This window comes from Protopterus annectens, chromosome 7.part1 (genome assembly GCF_019279795.1).
Source record: "Protopterus annectens isolate FY-2018-M chromosome 7.part1, PAN1.0, whole genome shotgun sequence".
NCBI classification, from domain to species: Eukaryota; Metazoa; Chordata; order Ceratodontiformes; family Protopteridae; genus Protopterus; species Protopterus annectens.
Window position 1 is genome coordinate 11,565,260 of NC_056740.1, and position 16,978 is coordinate 11,582,237.

Here is a 16,978-nt window from a genome sequence, read left to right on the forward strand (position 1 = left end):
ATTAGCTAGATCTAAAAGATTATGCATTTCGGAAGTTGCATCTAAGAATGCATCCATTTTTATGTACATAAAGTCTTACCTGAAGCACAACAGTCTGTAAACTGTTCTCCAATAGTTGCTAGCAAAAGCTCTTTCCAAACTGCAGACTAAACAAAAAGGGAAAAAATAACCCTCTTATTGTACATGACTAAGCTGGCAAATAGAGGCTATAAAAATAAATAAAATAAAAATAATCTAACCAGTATTCTATGCTGCAAATGCAGTTTGTCACAACTAAATTATAAGAAATAACTTACAAAGTCTGCTGTCAAAAGCTGAAAACTTAAATGTCCTAACAGTCACTGTAAAACTACAAACAACTTGAATTTTCTGTCAACAGGTGCAAAGTAAAATGACCAAAGAAATTATAAATATAAATACTTATTCCTAACAAGTTAAAACAGAGAAACTGGTTAGAACTACATTAGAAAAAAAACTGACTTACTGTGCTTTCTTTTGGAACTTTCATCTTCCATACTCCTCCTTTGGCATTACTTTCTTCCTCCCTACATAAAATAAATCATATTTTATAAGTGTGAATTTCAACTTGTGCAAAGGAACTTGCCATAACAGAAGAATGATTACTGCACCAGTGGTCCTACTCCAAGGACTTCTGTATCCACCTATGCCATCTTTAGCTTTTTTCTTGCCTCAAAAGCAGAGGGAAGGAACTCCCCCCATCTCCCGGCATTATTCCTGTTACAGGGAGGTCCTACCAGGATTTGTCCCCTCCATGTATTCCTGCCATACAGGAAAGAGGAGTCTGGGAATCTAGGCTCCCTTACATCCATCCAGCCCTGAGAAGGCTAAACTCCCTCGAACAGGTGTGGAAGTGGAGTTCAGGGAGGGGGGATGTCTAGGTACCCACCCTCACCCTAGAATGGTCTAAGTGAAAATGGAGAAAGGAGGGAAAGAAATATGACTGCAACAACAACGTTATTCGAAACATCTACTACTAATGTTACTGTTAAGCTCTTTACATAAAAAAGTGTACTAGGTTCCCTGTCAGCATTATTGTTGCATTAGTTATAACAAATGAGAAAATGATCTAAGTTTCTGGCATTGGGTGATCAGGGGCCTTTAACTACTTAAAAGGCATACTCATTTCATTAAGGGCACAACAATGACTGTTTGTAGTTCATATACAGTGGACAGGGCAAACCCAAAGCAGCACACAGACCCAATGCAACACTCACAGAGTTGCCATCTTGTCCACAAATACTGTGTTTGTTGAGCAATGTAGCAAACTGATCCAAAAATGGACCAATTTCAGCCAGTCATGACAGCTGTAACAGAAGGAAGGATTCTGAATTTCAAACATTTCAGAACAGAACAGTTACAATATGTAATAAAGTTCAGTATCAACACATACTATTAAAAAAATGAGCACATTGCAAAAATATATATACAAGAGGACTTCATTTAACAAACATACTTAAATTAATATTTTCAAAAACATGCAGACTATATTCATATTATAGCACAGTGTGATGGTTCTGACAAATAAGACTACAAGTGCCCAAGCACCTGAAACTAGTGGTGCAAATACTTGTGACTCATGTACAGAGTGCCATTTTCTTGGTCAAAGTTTTGTTTAGTTCCATCTGTTTCTTAATCTTAAAGTAAGAATCTACCTTCATAAGTAAGACGAGGTTTGTTAGACAAACATTTGGGGAGGTTATTTATATATAAAGAGGGATGAAACAAGCAAAGGGAGAGATTGCTAGCCACTGGAAAGGCAGCTGCATGTCCACAGCAATGGCTCTAGGAGAATGAAATTAAGAACAACCTTCTAGAATCTGGAAAAAGTTCAGTTGTGTAAAATCTTACCATAACGGTAGATGTCTTTTCCTTCACTGCTGCGGTATTCTTAAACATATGGCATTCCCTGACATGGAAGTCTGATATCCAGCCAGTCTTCCAAACATTTCTGAATTTAAAAGGTATGCCAAACATCACCATATACACCCTGCGTAACGTAGGGCATAAAGGTGACATTCAGGCTTACCAAAAACAGAACTGATTGCCCCAAGATGAACACCAGTCCAAAGAACCCATGAGGTAATGTGTACAACCAGGAAGGTAAAGAACTAGGGGGATGGAGGGAGGGAGGGAGCGAATACTGCAGCAGTGAAGGCAAGGACATCTAATATTTTGGTAAGATTTTACACAACTCTACTACGTCCTTACATTCACTGCTGCAGTCTTCTTAAACATATGGGAGTGCCAAAGTTCAAGAGAAAATTAGGGAGGAGGAATAGGCAGACAAATCCTCCAAAAAATCATGAAGAACTGAACTAGCAAAACCAGCCCTAGCTCTAAAAATACCATCAAACTTATAGTGCTTGGTAAAGATATGCACAAGTCCAGGTAGCTGCTTCAAGAACAGAATTAGTATCCAAGCCTTTGAAAAAAGCACCAGAAGAAGCCATACTTCCAGTAGAGTGAGCCATGAAAAGTGTTACAAAAGAATGAAATAGTTAGAAATCCAAGAAGAAATAGTCTACTTGGATACAGCAAGTCCCAAAGATCTAGGATGAAAAGAAACAAATAACTGATCAGATTTTCTGATAGCCTTGGTCATATCCTATCCAAATAAACTCTAAGCTGCCTATGCATGTCCACAGTATGCAGTACCCTCTCAGTCAGTCTGCGAAGAGGGGAAAAAAGTAGGCAGAGTAATAGACTGATTAAGAGATAGCTCATTAAAACTACCTTCGGCATAACAGAAGGGTTAGTGCACAGGGACACCCTGTCCTCATGAAAGACCAAAAAAAGGAGGACAAGCCATAATGGCCTGCAACTCAGACACCAGTCTGGCAGAAATAAGCGCTAACAAAAAGAACAGTCTTCCCGGAACAATGTTGCAAAGAAGCTGAAGCAGCAGGCTCAAACGGAGCCCGAGTCAACTTCTCCAAAACAAAATTAAGATCCCTAGGAGGAGGAACAGCTTGCCTGGGAGGTCTAATATTAAGGATGCCTTTAAGATATTGTTTCAACTCAAATCTAGCAGCTAAAAGAGGAAAAAAGGGCAGACAATCAAAGAGAGCTGACAGGTGGGTCTTAATACAACAGGCCAAACCAGCATTGAGCAACTCGCACAAATGACAGCCAAATGAGTATCCATACTAAGTGGATCCATGTTATGAGAGAGCCACCAAAAAGAAAACCTCTTCCATTTAGAGAAGTAGGCTTTCTTAGTCATAAGTTTTCTGGCCTCCTGCAGGACTTGTAGCACATCCTTAGAAAAAAAGTTGTCTGAGGAATCAAAGTTTTACCATCTACAGAACAAAGTTGAAGTGTGGACAGGTGGGGATGGATAAGAGATCCCTTCTCTTGTCTGATTAGATCCACCCTGTGAGGAAACTTGCGATGACTGCCCCTGGCTAGATGCAAAACGAACGAACCAGTGTTGATGCAGCGAAAAGGGAGTCACCAACAAGATTCTGGGAGCATCCTGTTGAATTTTGAACAGGACTTTAGGAATAAGAGGAAAGGGAAGGAATGCATAAAGCAACATCCCCTTCCAAGAGAATGAGAAGGCATACTAGAGGACCTGGAACTGTGGCACAAAACAGAGGAAGTTGTCTGTTCAGACAGGTGGCATAAAGATCCACTTGAGAAGTACCCCACTGGTGGATAATGTGGAACACATCCCTGTGAAGCATCCATTCATGGGACTGAGTTAAGATCCTGCTCAGAGTGTCTGCCACAATTTACTGACCAAAAGGGATATAAACTGCCTGAAGAATCACTTGACAGCAGGATCCCATAGTAGAAGTGCCAACCGGCAAACAAGATAAGATCTTGTTCCTCCCCATTTGTTGACATAACACATTACTGTGGTTATTGTCTGTGAATACCTTCAGAGGCCCTGGAGGAAGGAGAGCGAAAGTTCTGAAGAGCCAGCAGAAAAGCTCTCATCTCTTTGACACTGATGTGCTCCTTCTGCTGACAAGGCAAACACACCCCCTTTATCAAAAGCCAAAAGTCACCTCCCCTCCCATGTCTGAGGTGTCTGTGAACAATTCCCCGAGAGGGAAGAGGGAATGAAAACGGACTGAACCCACCAAAAAAGTTCCTGTCTGAGGCAAGGAAGAAGAGGGACTACAAATTCTAGAGGAAGAGCATGTTGAAGCCACATTGACTTTAGAAACCACTGAAACTTTCTTATATGAAGTTTGGTCAGAGGAAGCATTGAATGGTGGATGCCATGAAACCCAGAACTCTCAAACTCCCTAATGGTAATGGAGAGCAGAGGAAGAGTGTGAAAGAAATAAATGAGTTAAGGCCTTTGGAGGGGGCAGTGATGTAAGAAATAGTACAGTCTGAATCCTGACTTTTTGAAATTTACAGTGAACCCCAGGGCTCTGAAAAAGGAATATGGAAAAATGAAGATTTTGCAAAAGGGTCTCTGGGGAGGATGCCTGAATAAGATTGTCCATGTAAGGAAATATTTGGATTCCTTGAAGTCTACAAAAGGCAATCACAGGAGCAAGGTACTTGGTGAACACCCTTAGGGCAGTAGAAAGGGCAAAGGGCAAAGCAGAGAACTGAAAATGCCAGTAAGCAACAGAGAAATGCAAAAACTTCCTGAAGAGGACGGATCGGAATAGAGACGGTGCTCTCTTTTCTGGGCACTATAAACAGCCGAGAGTAAAAACCTTTCCCCCTTTGGAACACGGGCACCTCTTTAATAGTACCCTGAGACAAGAGATCTTGAAGAACCTTTGGTAAATAGGGAAGATGTTCCCGACGAGGCTGAGGAATGTTCATAAATGGAGGACGGGATAACCACACCATGAAATACCCTTGACGAATGATCGACAGAACCCAAGAATTCTGAGTGATATGAAGCCAAACCATAAGAGACAAAGAAAGGCGAACAGAAAGACTAATGTGGCTGGGAAGGGACGAATAGTCACACAACATCTGGTCTGTCCAGAAAGGAAGGCTTCAGAGTCCCTGAAAATTGAGTAGCCTTAGCAGCAGGAGTCCGTTTGCCATTTTTCTTACCTTTAGTAGAAGGACGCGATTGACTACGAACAAAGGCAGGCTTAACAAGGCAGTTTCTCTGAAATTTAGGCACAGGAAAAAAGTACAATTTTGTACCTACCATAAATGTAGATGTCCGAACTGGATAGCATCTGCAGTCATAACAAGTGGGTTGTCCTGGATGTCGCACTCCACCCGGCGTCATCTCTGTTGGTCTTGGTATAAAAGCATCAGCCATTTTCCTCAGTGTTTCTTGCCCCAGATGCCAGTAGCCCTCTTGCAGGCTAAAATTTGGATAGATGCCAATGTTTCCAAATAGATAGAGGTAAACACAACAATAAGCATATATGTACATATATACAAACAAATACACCATAAAAGACTCCCCAACAGCTAGCTATAAGGAGGGTAAACACCCTAGGAGTACCACAGAGGGAAGGAGGGAGGGTAATCCTGACTGCAGATGCTATCCAGTTCGGACATCTACATTTATGGTAGGTACAAAACTGTACTATGTCCTTCATGGATGCATCTGCAGTCATAACAATGGGTAGAATACCATAGCCAACTAGGGAGGAGGGTAAAAGTAGATTATGGTGTGTTTAGGATCCTGCAGTACAGCAGTGGCAAACCCTGCTCGGGATCTGGAATATAGAGGCAAATTATAATGCTTGGCAAATGTATGCACGGAGGTCAAGTATCAATAATGTCTTTGGTTGCCACTCCTCGTAAGAAGGCTGTGGTAGTGGCTGTTGCCCTTGTAGAATGAGGTCTTATGTTCTGTGGAATTGGTTTTCCATGGAAGGAGTAACAGTATCGTATGCAGTTTCCTATCCATTTGGAGATTGTCTGTTTGGAAATAGCTTTTCCTTCCCTTCCTGTTGCATAGGCTACAAAAAGTTGGTCAGTCTTTCTGCTGTTTTTTGTTCTGTCCAAGTAGTAGCGTAGCTGTCTATGTACATCCAAGGTATGCAGTATTCTTTCTCCTCTGTTTTGTGGGTTGGGAAAGAAGGTAGGTAGGTGGATTGCCTGGTTCAAAGACACTCTGGATACCACCTTGGGCATAAATGTAGGATTAGTCCTCATGGACACTCTATCTTGGTGGAAGATTAGGAAGGGTTGCACTGCCATTAAGGCCTGTAGTTCTGAAACCCTCCTTGCTGAAGTTATTGCCAGTAGGAAAGCAGTTTTCCATGACAGGTGTTGTAGGTCTGCTGTTGCTGCTGGTTCAAAGGGTGATAGTGTCAACTTTTCTAGCACAAAGTTTAAATCCCAAGCTGGTAATGGTGGTTTCCTTGGAGGTTTTACATTCTTGATTCCTCTGAGGAACTGCCTGAGCAAAGGGTGAAAAACAGGTGGATCAAAGCTGTATTCTGCTGAAATAGCTGATGCATGTATCTTGATGGAGGAGTAGGACAGGCCTGAATGAAGAAGTTCGCCAGATACTCCAGAATGTTAGGTATATCTATGTTTGACACATCTTTTCCTCTTTCCGTACTCCAAATGACAAACCTTTTCCATTTTCCAGCATAGTTCCTTCTTGTTGAAGGTCTGCGTGCTTCAAGAATAATGTCTTTAACTCTTTGGGAAAGTTCTGGATTAGCTGCTGTTATGTGATGTTCCATGCAGTCAGTTGCAGCGTTTTTAGGTTTGGATGTATGATGCTGTAGTTGTTCTGAGTTAACATCAAAGGTATCAGAGGTATTGGCCACATTTTGTTCCGAGACATGCTCTTCAGTAGTGGGTACCAGTGCTGTCTTGGCCAGTTTGGAGCTATCAGGATTATCCTTGGACGTTCTTCCTTGATTTTTAGTAGTACCTTGTGTATCAAAGGAAGGGGTGGGAATGCATATGCTGTTAGGCCTTTCCAACTGAAGGATAGAGAGTCCACTTTCCATGCTAGTGGGTGGAATGTCCTTGTGCAGAATTTTTTGAGCTGGTGATTGAGAGGTGATGCGAATAGGTCTATCTGTGGCATTCCCCATTTCTTTGAGATGGTCTTGAAGATGTCCGGGTGCAGCTTCCATTCGTGGGCATCCGAAGTGGTTCTGCTTAATATGTCTGCTAGAGTATTGTCTTTCCCGGTACAAATATTGCCTCTAACTGAATGTTGTAGCTGAGTGCCAGGGTCCACAGCTCCAAGGTCATTCTGCATAGGGGTATGAATGAGTGCCTCCCTGTTTGTTGATGTACCACATGACTGTGGTGTTGTCTGTCCTTATCATCAACTGGCCCTCTTTGAGAAATGGTTTGAACTTTTGGATTGCCAGTTTTACTGCCAGCATTTCTTTTAGATTGATGTGCAGGCGAAGTTGATCCTGTGTCCACAATCCTTGCACGCATTTGTCCAGCATGTGGGCCCCCCATCCTAGGTCTGAAGCGTCTGTTGTGATGGTCTGGCTTGGTTGACATCTGCGAAAGGGTAGGCCTGGGTTTGACTGGCATGCCTGAGCCCACCAGAGGAACTCCTGTTTTAAGCATGGAATTAGTGGGATTTCTGTTTCTAGACTGTGTCTGTGTTGGGACCATAAATTCTTTAGGTACCACTGTAGTTTCTCATATGTAGTCTGGCAAATGGGACCAAGATTATGCATGATGCCATGAAGCCCAAGGCCTGCAGAACTTTTCTTGCTGTTAACTTGTTCAGTTTTGTTAGTGCCAAGAAGTAAAGAGGAAGTTCTTTTGTTTTTCTGTAGTCAGGAATGCCATTTGTTGTACTGTGTCCAATTCGCCCAAGAACGTCCTTGTTTGGGATGGTATCAGCCTTGACTTTTGTAAATTGACTGTGTATCCCAGTCCTTGTAGCAAGTAAATGACCCTTTGTAAATCTGTTGTCAGCTTGCTTTTGTTGTCCCCTTGTAGCAGGCAGTCGTCCAGGTATGGGTAAATTTGAATTCCCTGTAGTCTGCAATGGCGATTACTGATGCCAGGCATTTTGTGAATACTCTGGGCAGTAGATAAGCCAAAGGGCAATGCTGAGAATTGATAGTGCTCTGATCCTGCAAGAAATCTGAGGTATCTTCTGCAGATTGGTCGAATGGGGACGTGCAGGTATGCCTCCTTGAGATCTAGAGTTACCAGCCAAGACTCCTTGCCCAGCATGGGAAGAAGTTGCTGTAGGGTCAGCATTTTGAATTTTGGGACAAGGATGTATGTATTTAAGGTGGACAGGTCTAGAATTGGTCTCCAACTTTTTTCCTTTCTTGGAACTAGGAATAGTCTGGAGTAGAACCCCTTTCCTTGTTCTGCTGTTGGCACTCTTTCCACAGCTCTCATGTTTGCTAACTCCATTATCTGACGTAGAGCCTCTGGTTTTTGATTTGGAGGTAGATTTGGCATTCCTCTTTTGACTGGTAAAGTGTGGAAGTGAAACCGGTAACCTTGATCTATGGTTTGTAAAATCCACTTGTCTTTTGTTATGTAGTGCCAGTTCTTTGAAAATAAGGTTAACTTTCCGCCTAGAGGAGCTGCTATTTGTTCCCTGGTAGGCGGATTTAGGATTAAGTCACTGTGGTTGTGCTGATGTAGTGGCAGTGGCTGTGTCTGTGCCTCTGTTGTTACCTTGCCACTGTCGTCCTCTGTAGGCACCTCCTCTGGATTGGTTTCTGCCTCTGGAGCGTCTATTCCTGCCCCTTTGAAATTTTGTGGAGTCAGGAAAGGACCAATTTTGGCAGGCCAGTTCCTGCTAAACCTTGCGGGTTGAACCTGCAAGAAACCTTTAACAGTTTGAACAGATTTTGCCTTTTCTTCCATTTTCTTCATAACCTGCTGGGCAGGTGTACCAAACAAACTTGTCTTGTCCATAGGAGCATCAAGCAACTTAGCTTTAACATGATCCGGTAAAGCTTGTTCTTTTAGCCATGCATGCCTTCTTATCACTGTGCCTGTCATGGCTGATCTAAATGAAGCCTCCAGTGCATCATAGCCACATTTTAAGGAATGGTTGCTAACCTGTTGTATGTTATTTACCATCTCTAATACATATTTCTTATCAAGAGATTCATCAGTGGTTAGTTTTTTAGTTAACTGATCAAGCATAAACTCTTGGTATTGTATCATGTGAAACTGACAGTTTAAAGCTCTAGCTGAGAGAGTAGCTGAAGTGTAGACCTTTTACCCCATCTGTCTAATGACCTTGCTTCCCTTTCAGAAGGAATAGGGTTTTAGCTGTGGTCGGCTACTGCCTTGGGACCCTGGGATATAGTTTCTGGGTCTGCAAGTGGGGCCTTGTAAAGGTGGTGATGAGTATCTGGCACCCTGTAAAATCTGTCTGGTTTGGCAGGGGCTGGGGGTAAAGAATCTGGAGCGGAGCAAACATCATTGAAAGCATCATCCACCACAGAGAGGACAGGAGGTATAGCTAAGGGCCTGTGCTGTGGGAGGTGCAGAAAGGTCCTAAGTCTTTCTCTGGAGTCTGAAAAAGCCTGTTGCTGCCATTGGAACTGTTCTCATGGCATGCAAGGTTTCTAAAGGAGAATTCTTCTGGTGGGGAAGCAGCTGGAATGGATTCTTCAGCATCAGAATCTTCAAAATTGGAGAAGGGAGCCTCAGGCTGGTCAGTTATGTCTGATTCATCAGCAGAATCATCAGAAGACACTGGCTCAGGGGCTCTGCCCTAGGTCTCTTCTCTGGGGCTGAGAGGCCCTGTCTGGGTGAGATTGAGATCCTCTAATTAAAGAAATTAAATCTTCTGCCAAAGAAAGCATTTGAGAACTAGAAGAGGGCCTGGATGAGAGGAATTTAACAGGCACTGTTTTAGAAGTCTTGACAGCTTTAGCCCTGGCAAAGGCCTTAATGGACATGGCAGCTGGAGGCCTAGCAGCACCACGTGCAGGGGTAGAGACATCCAAGGGAATGGTGTCTGATAAGTCAACCACCGTAGTGGGTAAAATTTCAGAGGTCGATTCAAGATTTGTAGCAGGGGCCTCAGTTGTAGAATAGGTTCAGCTGTACTTAGATCAGTTTTCTCGGTTGGTTTGCTTTACCGTGGTTTCGGCTGAAACCGGACCCAGTGTCGGTCTTTATCTTCGTTTTTGGGGTAGTCGGAGGATCCGGCGGCATAATGTACGCAAAATCAGAACCGAAAAACTGTTCTGCAAACTCCGACCGGTTGAAAGAGCACAGGCCGAACAGGCTGCTACGCCGTGGGCTGGGCCTAAACAAGGCAGACAGTAAGAGTGGAAATCTTTATGAGGTATTTGTTTCCCACAGGTTAAACAATTGTTAACTTTTCTGACATCGGCTGAGGCAAGAAAGAGTCCCAACGGGTACTTAGCTTTAGAAGTCTTGAAGTAGTATTCGGTAGAAGTAATCTCTGGATCCGACCGACCGCACTTGCGAACAGCTTCTGCTTGGCACCACGCGGCAAGAAAGACTGAGGAAAATGGCGTCGGCTGATGCTTTATACCAGACCAACAGAGATGACGTCGGGTGGAGTGCGACATCAGCCGGCGGACCCGGACTTTGGAATCCGGCCGACTGCAGGGCTGCCTGACGACAGGACAACCCACTTGTTATGACTGCAGATGCATCCATGAAGGACATCAAACACGTTTAAGTTCCCGTAAGGCCTTACCCTGAAGGGAATTAAACCAGCAGCAGTTCCCAAACAAAAGTTTAGGATCCAGAGGAGCATCCATCAACTTAGCTTTAATATCATCAGGTAGAGGTTGAAGCCCAAGCAAAGAATACTTCCTTGTAACCGACCCAAAAACAGCAGCCCTAGAAGAGGCAGCCACAGCATCATAATTACATTTAATAGAATGACGAACAACTTGAGAGGAAGTCCCTAGCAAGAAAAGAACAGAAGTTTTACCCTCAGAGTCTGGAAAATCAGAAATAAATTCAAAGGCCTGAGAAAGAAGAGCCAACATTGTACCTAGACATATGGGTCTGATAATTAATAGCCCTAAAAGCTAAGTGTAAACCTTTTTGGCTAGCCTGCCCATAGTTCTGCTGTCCTTGACAGAAGGCAAAACCTTGTGTGAAGGAAGAAATTGAGATGGCTTATCAGTGTCTACGGACACTACTGAAGGCTCAGCAGCAGGACATTTACAGGAACCCTATAAAACCTATCAGGCTTCTTTGGAGTGGGGGGGGGATCAGGTGCCCGAGAGCCATTGGAAAAAGCATTCAGTAAAGCAGCCAAGGCAGGAGGAATAGCCACAGGTTTAGGAGAGTCCAACTGCAACAATTCATTGTACCTTTTAGGGATATCAGAGACCAGAGTACAATCCCACTTAAAAAAAAAAAAAATCCACCATCCTAGAGAGCCCCCCCCGCCAAGGGAATTTCCTCAAAAGGAACATCAGGACTAATAAATTCCTCCTCCTATGACCCATAGTCCAAAGTGAAGGACTACGAGTAGAATAAGTTATGGATTTGTCAGCAGAATCCAAAGACCAAAGTGGAGCAGGAACTGAAACCCCAAGACGAGGCTTTAAGGACATTCACAAAATAACCCATGAGTAAAAGCCTGTCACTCACTTTGTGGATCCCTACAGAAGACACGTTTAATTTTTTGTTTCTTTTTTAAGGGAAAGTACCAAGAAGGTTCAAATCCAGAACAGTTGAGAAAGTACAGTTTTGTACCTACCATAAATGTAGATGTCCGATAGGCATGCATCTGCAGTCCTTACAAATGGGTTGTCCTGTCGTCAGGCAGCCCTTCGGTCGGCCGGATTCCAAAGTCTGGGTCTGGCCTCGGCTGGTGTCGCACTTCACCCGACGTCACAGCTGCAGTTCTTCGGGTATAAAGGCATCAGCCGACGCCATTTTCCTCAGTGTTTCTTGCCCCAGATGCCAGGTGCCCTCTAGGAAGGCTAAATTTGGATAAATGCAAATGATTCCAAATAGTAGAGAGCAAACAAAAAATAAGCATGTATGTACATATATACAAACAAATACACCATAATAGATTCGCCCAGCCAGCTACAAGATGGGCAAATACCCTAGGAGTACCACAGAGGGAAGGAGGGTGGGTAATCCTGACTGCAGATGCATGCCTATCGGACATCTACATTTATGGTAGGTACAAAACTGTACTATGTCCTTCAAGGATGCATCTGCAGTCCTTACAAATGGGTAGAATACCATAGCCAAACTGGGGGAGGAGGAGAAATAAGATTATGGTGTAGTTAAGATCTCTTGCAAAACAGCAGTGGCAAAACCTGCTCGGGATCTGGAGTATAAAGGTAAATTATAATGCTTGGCAAATGTATGCACGGAGCTCCAAGTAGCAGCCTCTAAAATGTCTTTGGTAGCCACTCCTGTGAGAAAAGCTGTGGTAGTGGCTGTAGCCCTTGTAGAGTGAGGCCTGATGTTTTCTGGAGTTTTCTTCCCATGGTAGGAGTAACAAAATCTAATGCAATTTCCTATCCACTTAGAGATTGTATGTTTTGAAATTGCTTTTCCTTCCATTCCTGTTGCATATGCTACCAGTAGCTGGTCAGTTTTTCTATTGCTCTTGGTCCTGTCCAGGTAGTAGAGTAATTGTCTATGTACATCCAAGGTATGCAAAAGTCTTTCTCCCCTGTTCTGTGGGTTGGGGAAGAATGTAGGTAGGTGGATAGCTTGATTTAAAGATACCCTGGAGACCACCTTTGGCATAAAAGTAGGATTTGTTCTCATGGACACTCTATCTTGATGGAAGATCAGGAAGGGCTGTACTGCCATTAATGCCTGTAGCTCAGATACCCTTCTTGCTGAAGTGATTGCAAGCAGGAAGGCAGTTTTCCATAAGTATTGTAATTCTGCTGTTGCTGCTGGTTCGAAAGGAGGGAGTGTCAACTTTTCTAGCACAAAGTTCAAGTCCCATGCTGGCAATGGTGGCTTCCTAGGTGGTTTTACATTTTTAATTCCTCTCAGAAACTGCCTAAGCAGAGGATGTGAGAAGACTGGAGGATCCAAGTTGTATTCTGCTGAAATAGCTGATGCATGAATCTTAATGGAAGAATAGGACAGGCCGTTGTGGAAGAGCTCTGCCAAGTATTCCAGGATGTTGGCTATGTTTACCAGTGACACATTTTCTCCTTTTGCAGTACTCCAAATGTGATATCTTTTCCATTTTGCTGAATAATTTTTTCTTGTTGAGGGTCTGAGCCTCCAAGATAATGTCTTTAACCCTTTGGGATAAATTTGGGTTATTTGGTGTTATGCAATGTTCCAGGCAGTCAGCTGCAGTGTTTTCAGGTTTGGATGCAGGGTGTTGTAGTTGTTCTGTGTTAACAGTAAGGGAACTAGGGGTAGAGGCCATATTTGTTCCCAAGACATGCTCCTCAGTAATGGGTACCAATGTTGCCTTGGCCAGTCTGGAGCTATCAGGATGATCCTTGGACGGTCCTCTTTGATCTTCAATAGCACCTTGTGCATCAAAGGAAGTGGTGGGAATGCATATGCTGTCAGGTTTTTCCAACTGAAAGATAGGGAGTCCACTTTCCAAAACCAACAACCTTCTGCATTAAAAGCAAGCACACAACATTTTGTGCTACTAGCAATGTCTGTCCTTATCAACAGTTGACCTTGTCGAAGAAGTGGTCTGAATGTCTGAATTGCCAGTTTTACTGCCAGCATTTCCTTTTGATTTATGTGTAGGTGCAGCTGGTCTTGAGTCCATAAGCCTTGTTTGCACTTGTCCAGCATGTGCGCCCCCCAACCGAGGTCTGAGGCGTCCTTTGTGATGGTCTGGCTTGGTTGAGTGCTGTGGAAGGGCAGTCCTTTGTTTGATTGACAGGCCTGAGCCCACCATTGGAATTCTTGCTTCAGGCATGGGATTATTGGAATTTGGGATTCTAGGCTGTGCTTGTGCTGAGACCATAAATTCCTTAGGTACCACTGTAACTTTCTCATATGCAGTCTGGCATGTGGAACCAATATTATGCAGGATGCCATGAAACCCAAGGCTTGCAGGACTTTTCTTGCTGTTAGCTGGTTCTTCTTTGTCAATGCCAAGAAGTAGAGAGGTAGTTGCTCCTGTTTTTCTACTGTTAGGAATGCCATTTGTTTTGATGTGTCCAGCTCTGCACCCAAAAAGGTTATCCTTTGGGATGGTATCAGCCTTGACTTTTTTATATTGACTGTGTATCCCAGGGCTTGCAGTAGATAAATGACCCTTTTCAAGTCTTCTGCTAGCTTGTTTTTGTTGTCCGCTTGCAACAGGCAGTCGTCCAGGTAAGAGTAGATTTGGATTCCCTGAAGCCTGCAATGAGCAATTACTGATGCCAGGCATTTCGTGAACACTCTGGGCGCAGTAGATAAGCCAAAGGGCAATGCTGAGAATTGATAATGCTCTGATCCTGCAAGAAATCTGAGGTATCTTCTGCAATTTGGTCGTATGGGGACGTGCAGGTATGCCTCCTTGAGATCTAGAGTTACCAGCCAAGACTCCTTGCCCAACATGGGAAGAAGTTGCTGTAGGGTCAGCATTTTGAATTTTGGGACAATGAGGTATGTGTTTAAAGCGGACAGATCGAGAAGAGGTCTCCATTGGTTTTCTTTTCTTGGTACCAGGAAGAGCCTGGAGTAAAATCCTTGTCCTTGCTCAATAAATGGTACCTTTTCTACAGCTCTCATCCTTAGTAAGTGAGTTATTTGTTTTAGAGCTTCTGCCTTTTGATTTGGAGGAAGGTTTGGCATTCCTCTCTTCTTTGGTAGAGTATGGAAGTGAAACCTGTAACCTCGGTCTATTGTCTGCAAAATCCACTTGTCTCCTGTGATGTAATGCCAGTTCACTGAAAATAAGGCTAGTTTCCCGCCTAAGGGTGCTTCTAGTTGTTCCCTGGTAGGCGGTGCCAGAGCCAAGTCACTGTGATTGTCCTGTAGTAGTGGTGGCGGCTGTATCTGTGGCTATACCTCGCTGGTTGTTAGGCTGCCACTGACGTCCCCTGTAGGCACCTCTGGATTGACCTCTGCCTCTTGAGCGCCTATTCCTGCCTCTCTGAGCTCTGGAGGTGTCTGGAAAGGACCAATTCTTGGAGGGCCAATTCCTGCTAAACCTTGGAGGTTGGACCTGTAAGAAATCTTTGACCGTCTGGACAGATTTTGCCTTCTCTTCCATCTTCTTCAGCACCTGTTGTGCAGGAGAGCCAAACAAATTGATCTTGTCCATGGGAGCATCTAGTAGCTTTGATTTGACATGGTCTGGTAAGGCCTGCTCTTTTAACCATGCATGTCTTCTGATCACTGTGCCAGTCATGGCTGATCTAAAGGAAGCCTCCAGTGCATCATAGCCGCATTTTAGGGAATGATTACTGACCTGCTGAATGTTATGTACCATTTCCTGAACAGATTTTTTGTCTAATGGTTCATCTGAGGACAGCTGTTTAGTTAATTGGTCTAACATAAATTCTTGATACTGGATCATGTGGAATTGACAGTTCAAGGCCCTAGCTGAAAGAGAAGTGTAAACTTTTTTACCCCATCTCTCTAAGGCCCTGGATTCCCTTTCAGAGGGGAGGGTTTTTTTGGCAGAGGTAGCTGCTACCGCCTTAGGTCCCTGGGAGATAGTTTCGGGATCTGCAAAAGGAGCCTTATACAAATGATAATGTGTGTCCGGGACCCTGTAGTACCTATCGGGCTTAGCAGGGGCCGGAGGAAGTGAATCAGGAGCAGTACAAGCATCATTAAATGCATCATCCACAACAGTATGAACTGGAGGGATGGCTAAAGGCCTATGCTGTGGTAAATGCAGAAAGGTTCTAAGCCTTTTTCTAGAGTCTGAAAAATCCTGGCCCTGCCACTGAAATTGTTCCCTCATAGCATGCAAGGTTTCCCCAAAGGAAAATTCCTCAGGCGGAGAGGCAGAAGGAATGGACTCTTCAGCATCAGAGTCTTCATAAGGGGAGAAAGGGCCCTCTGGAGGGTTTGAATTATCTGAATCATCAGAGGAGTCATCTGTAGAAATTGGCTCAGGGGGCTCTGCTCTAGGCCTCTTCTCTGGAGGTGGGTGAGAGGCCCTGTCTGGGTGAGGTTGGGATCCCCGGATCAAAGAAATGAGATCCTCTGCTAGACTAAGCATTTGTGAACTAGAGCTAGGCCTGTGAGAGGGGGTCTTAGCAGGCACAGTTTTGGAAGATTTAGCTGCTTTAGCCCTGGCAAGGGCCTTAATCGACATGGTTGCAGGTGGCCTAGCAGCTCCACGTGCAGGGGTTGAAATATCCAAGGGGATAGTATCAGATAAATCCTGGGAACCTGCAAGAGCAGGTGGGATTTCAGTAGCCGATTCCACCAGGTTGGATGAGGCCTCGGTAGGAGGAAAGCTTTGGCTGAAGGAAGAACCGAGCTCGGTTTCAGCGAAACCGAGACACTCGTGGTTGGCTTAACCGGTTTCGGCCGAACCGCGGACCGCGAGTGTCGGTCCTTTTCCTTGCTTTTAGATATTTGCGTAGTCGGAGGATCCGACGGCATAATGTAAGCAAAAGCGGAGCCGAAAAACTCCTCAGCAAATTCCGACCGACGTCTAAGCGTCCGTTGGTTAAAAGAAGCACAGGCTAGACAAGCTGCTACGTCGTGGTCTGGGCCTAAACAAGGTAAGCAGTAAGAGTGGAAATCTTTATGAGGTATTTGTTTCCCACAAGTTAAACAGTTACTCACTTTTTCTGACATCGGCTGAGGCAAGAAAGAGTCCCCAACGGGGTACTTAGCTTTTTAGAAGTCTTCGGTAGTAGTGGAAGTATTCTCTGGTTCTGACCGACCAGCACTTGCGAACAGCTTCTGCTTCGGGCGCCACGCAGCAAGAAAGACTGAGGAAAATGGCGTCGGCTGATGCCTTTATACCCGAAGAACTGCAGCTGTGACGTCGGGTGAAGTGCGACACCAGCCGAGGCCAGACCCAGACTTTGGAATCCGGCCGACCGAAGGGCTGCCTGATGACAGGACAACCCATTTGTAAGGACTGCAGATGCATCCTTGAAGGACATCCATAGCAGGAACTTCTTTCCCAACTGGA

At 44.3% G+C, this 16,978-nt stretch overlaps 1 protein-coding gene across 1 annotated transcript in view; it reads right to left on the reverse strand.

The window, feature by feature from the left end:
- Nucleotides 1–16,978, reverse strand: part of EIF4E3 (eukaryotic translation initiation factor 4E family member 3) — a 344,097-nt gene that overhangs the window by 47,722 nt on the left and 279,397 nt on the right. Inside the window, exons 9-10 of the mRNA XM_044078527.1 lie at nt 485–545; nt 80–146 (exon numbers count right to left, since the gene is read on the reverse strand). Coding sequence (XP_043934462.1) covers nt 80–146; nt 485–545 — 128 coding nt within the window. The remainder of the gene's footprint in view (nt 1–79; nt 147–484; nt 546–16,978) is intronic.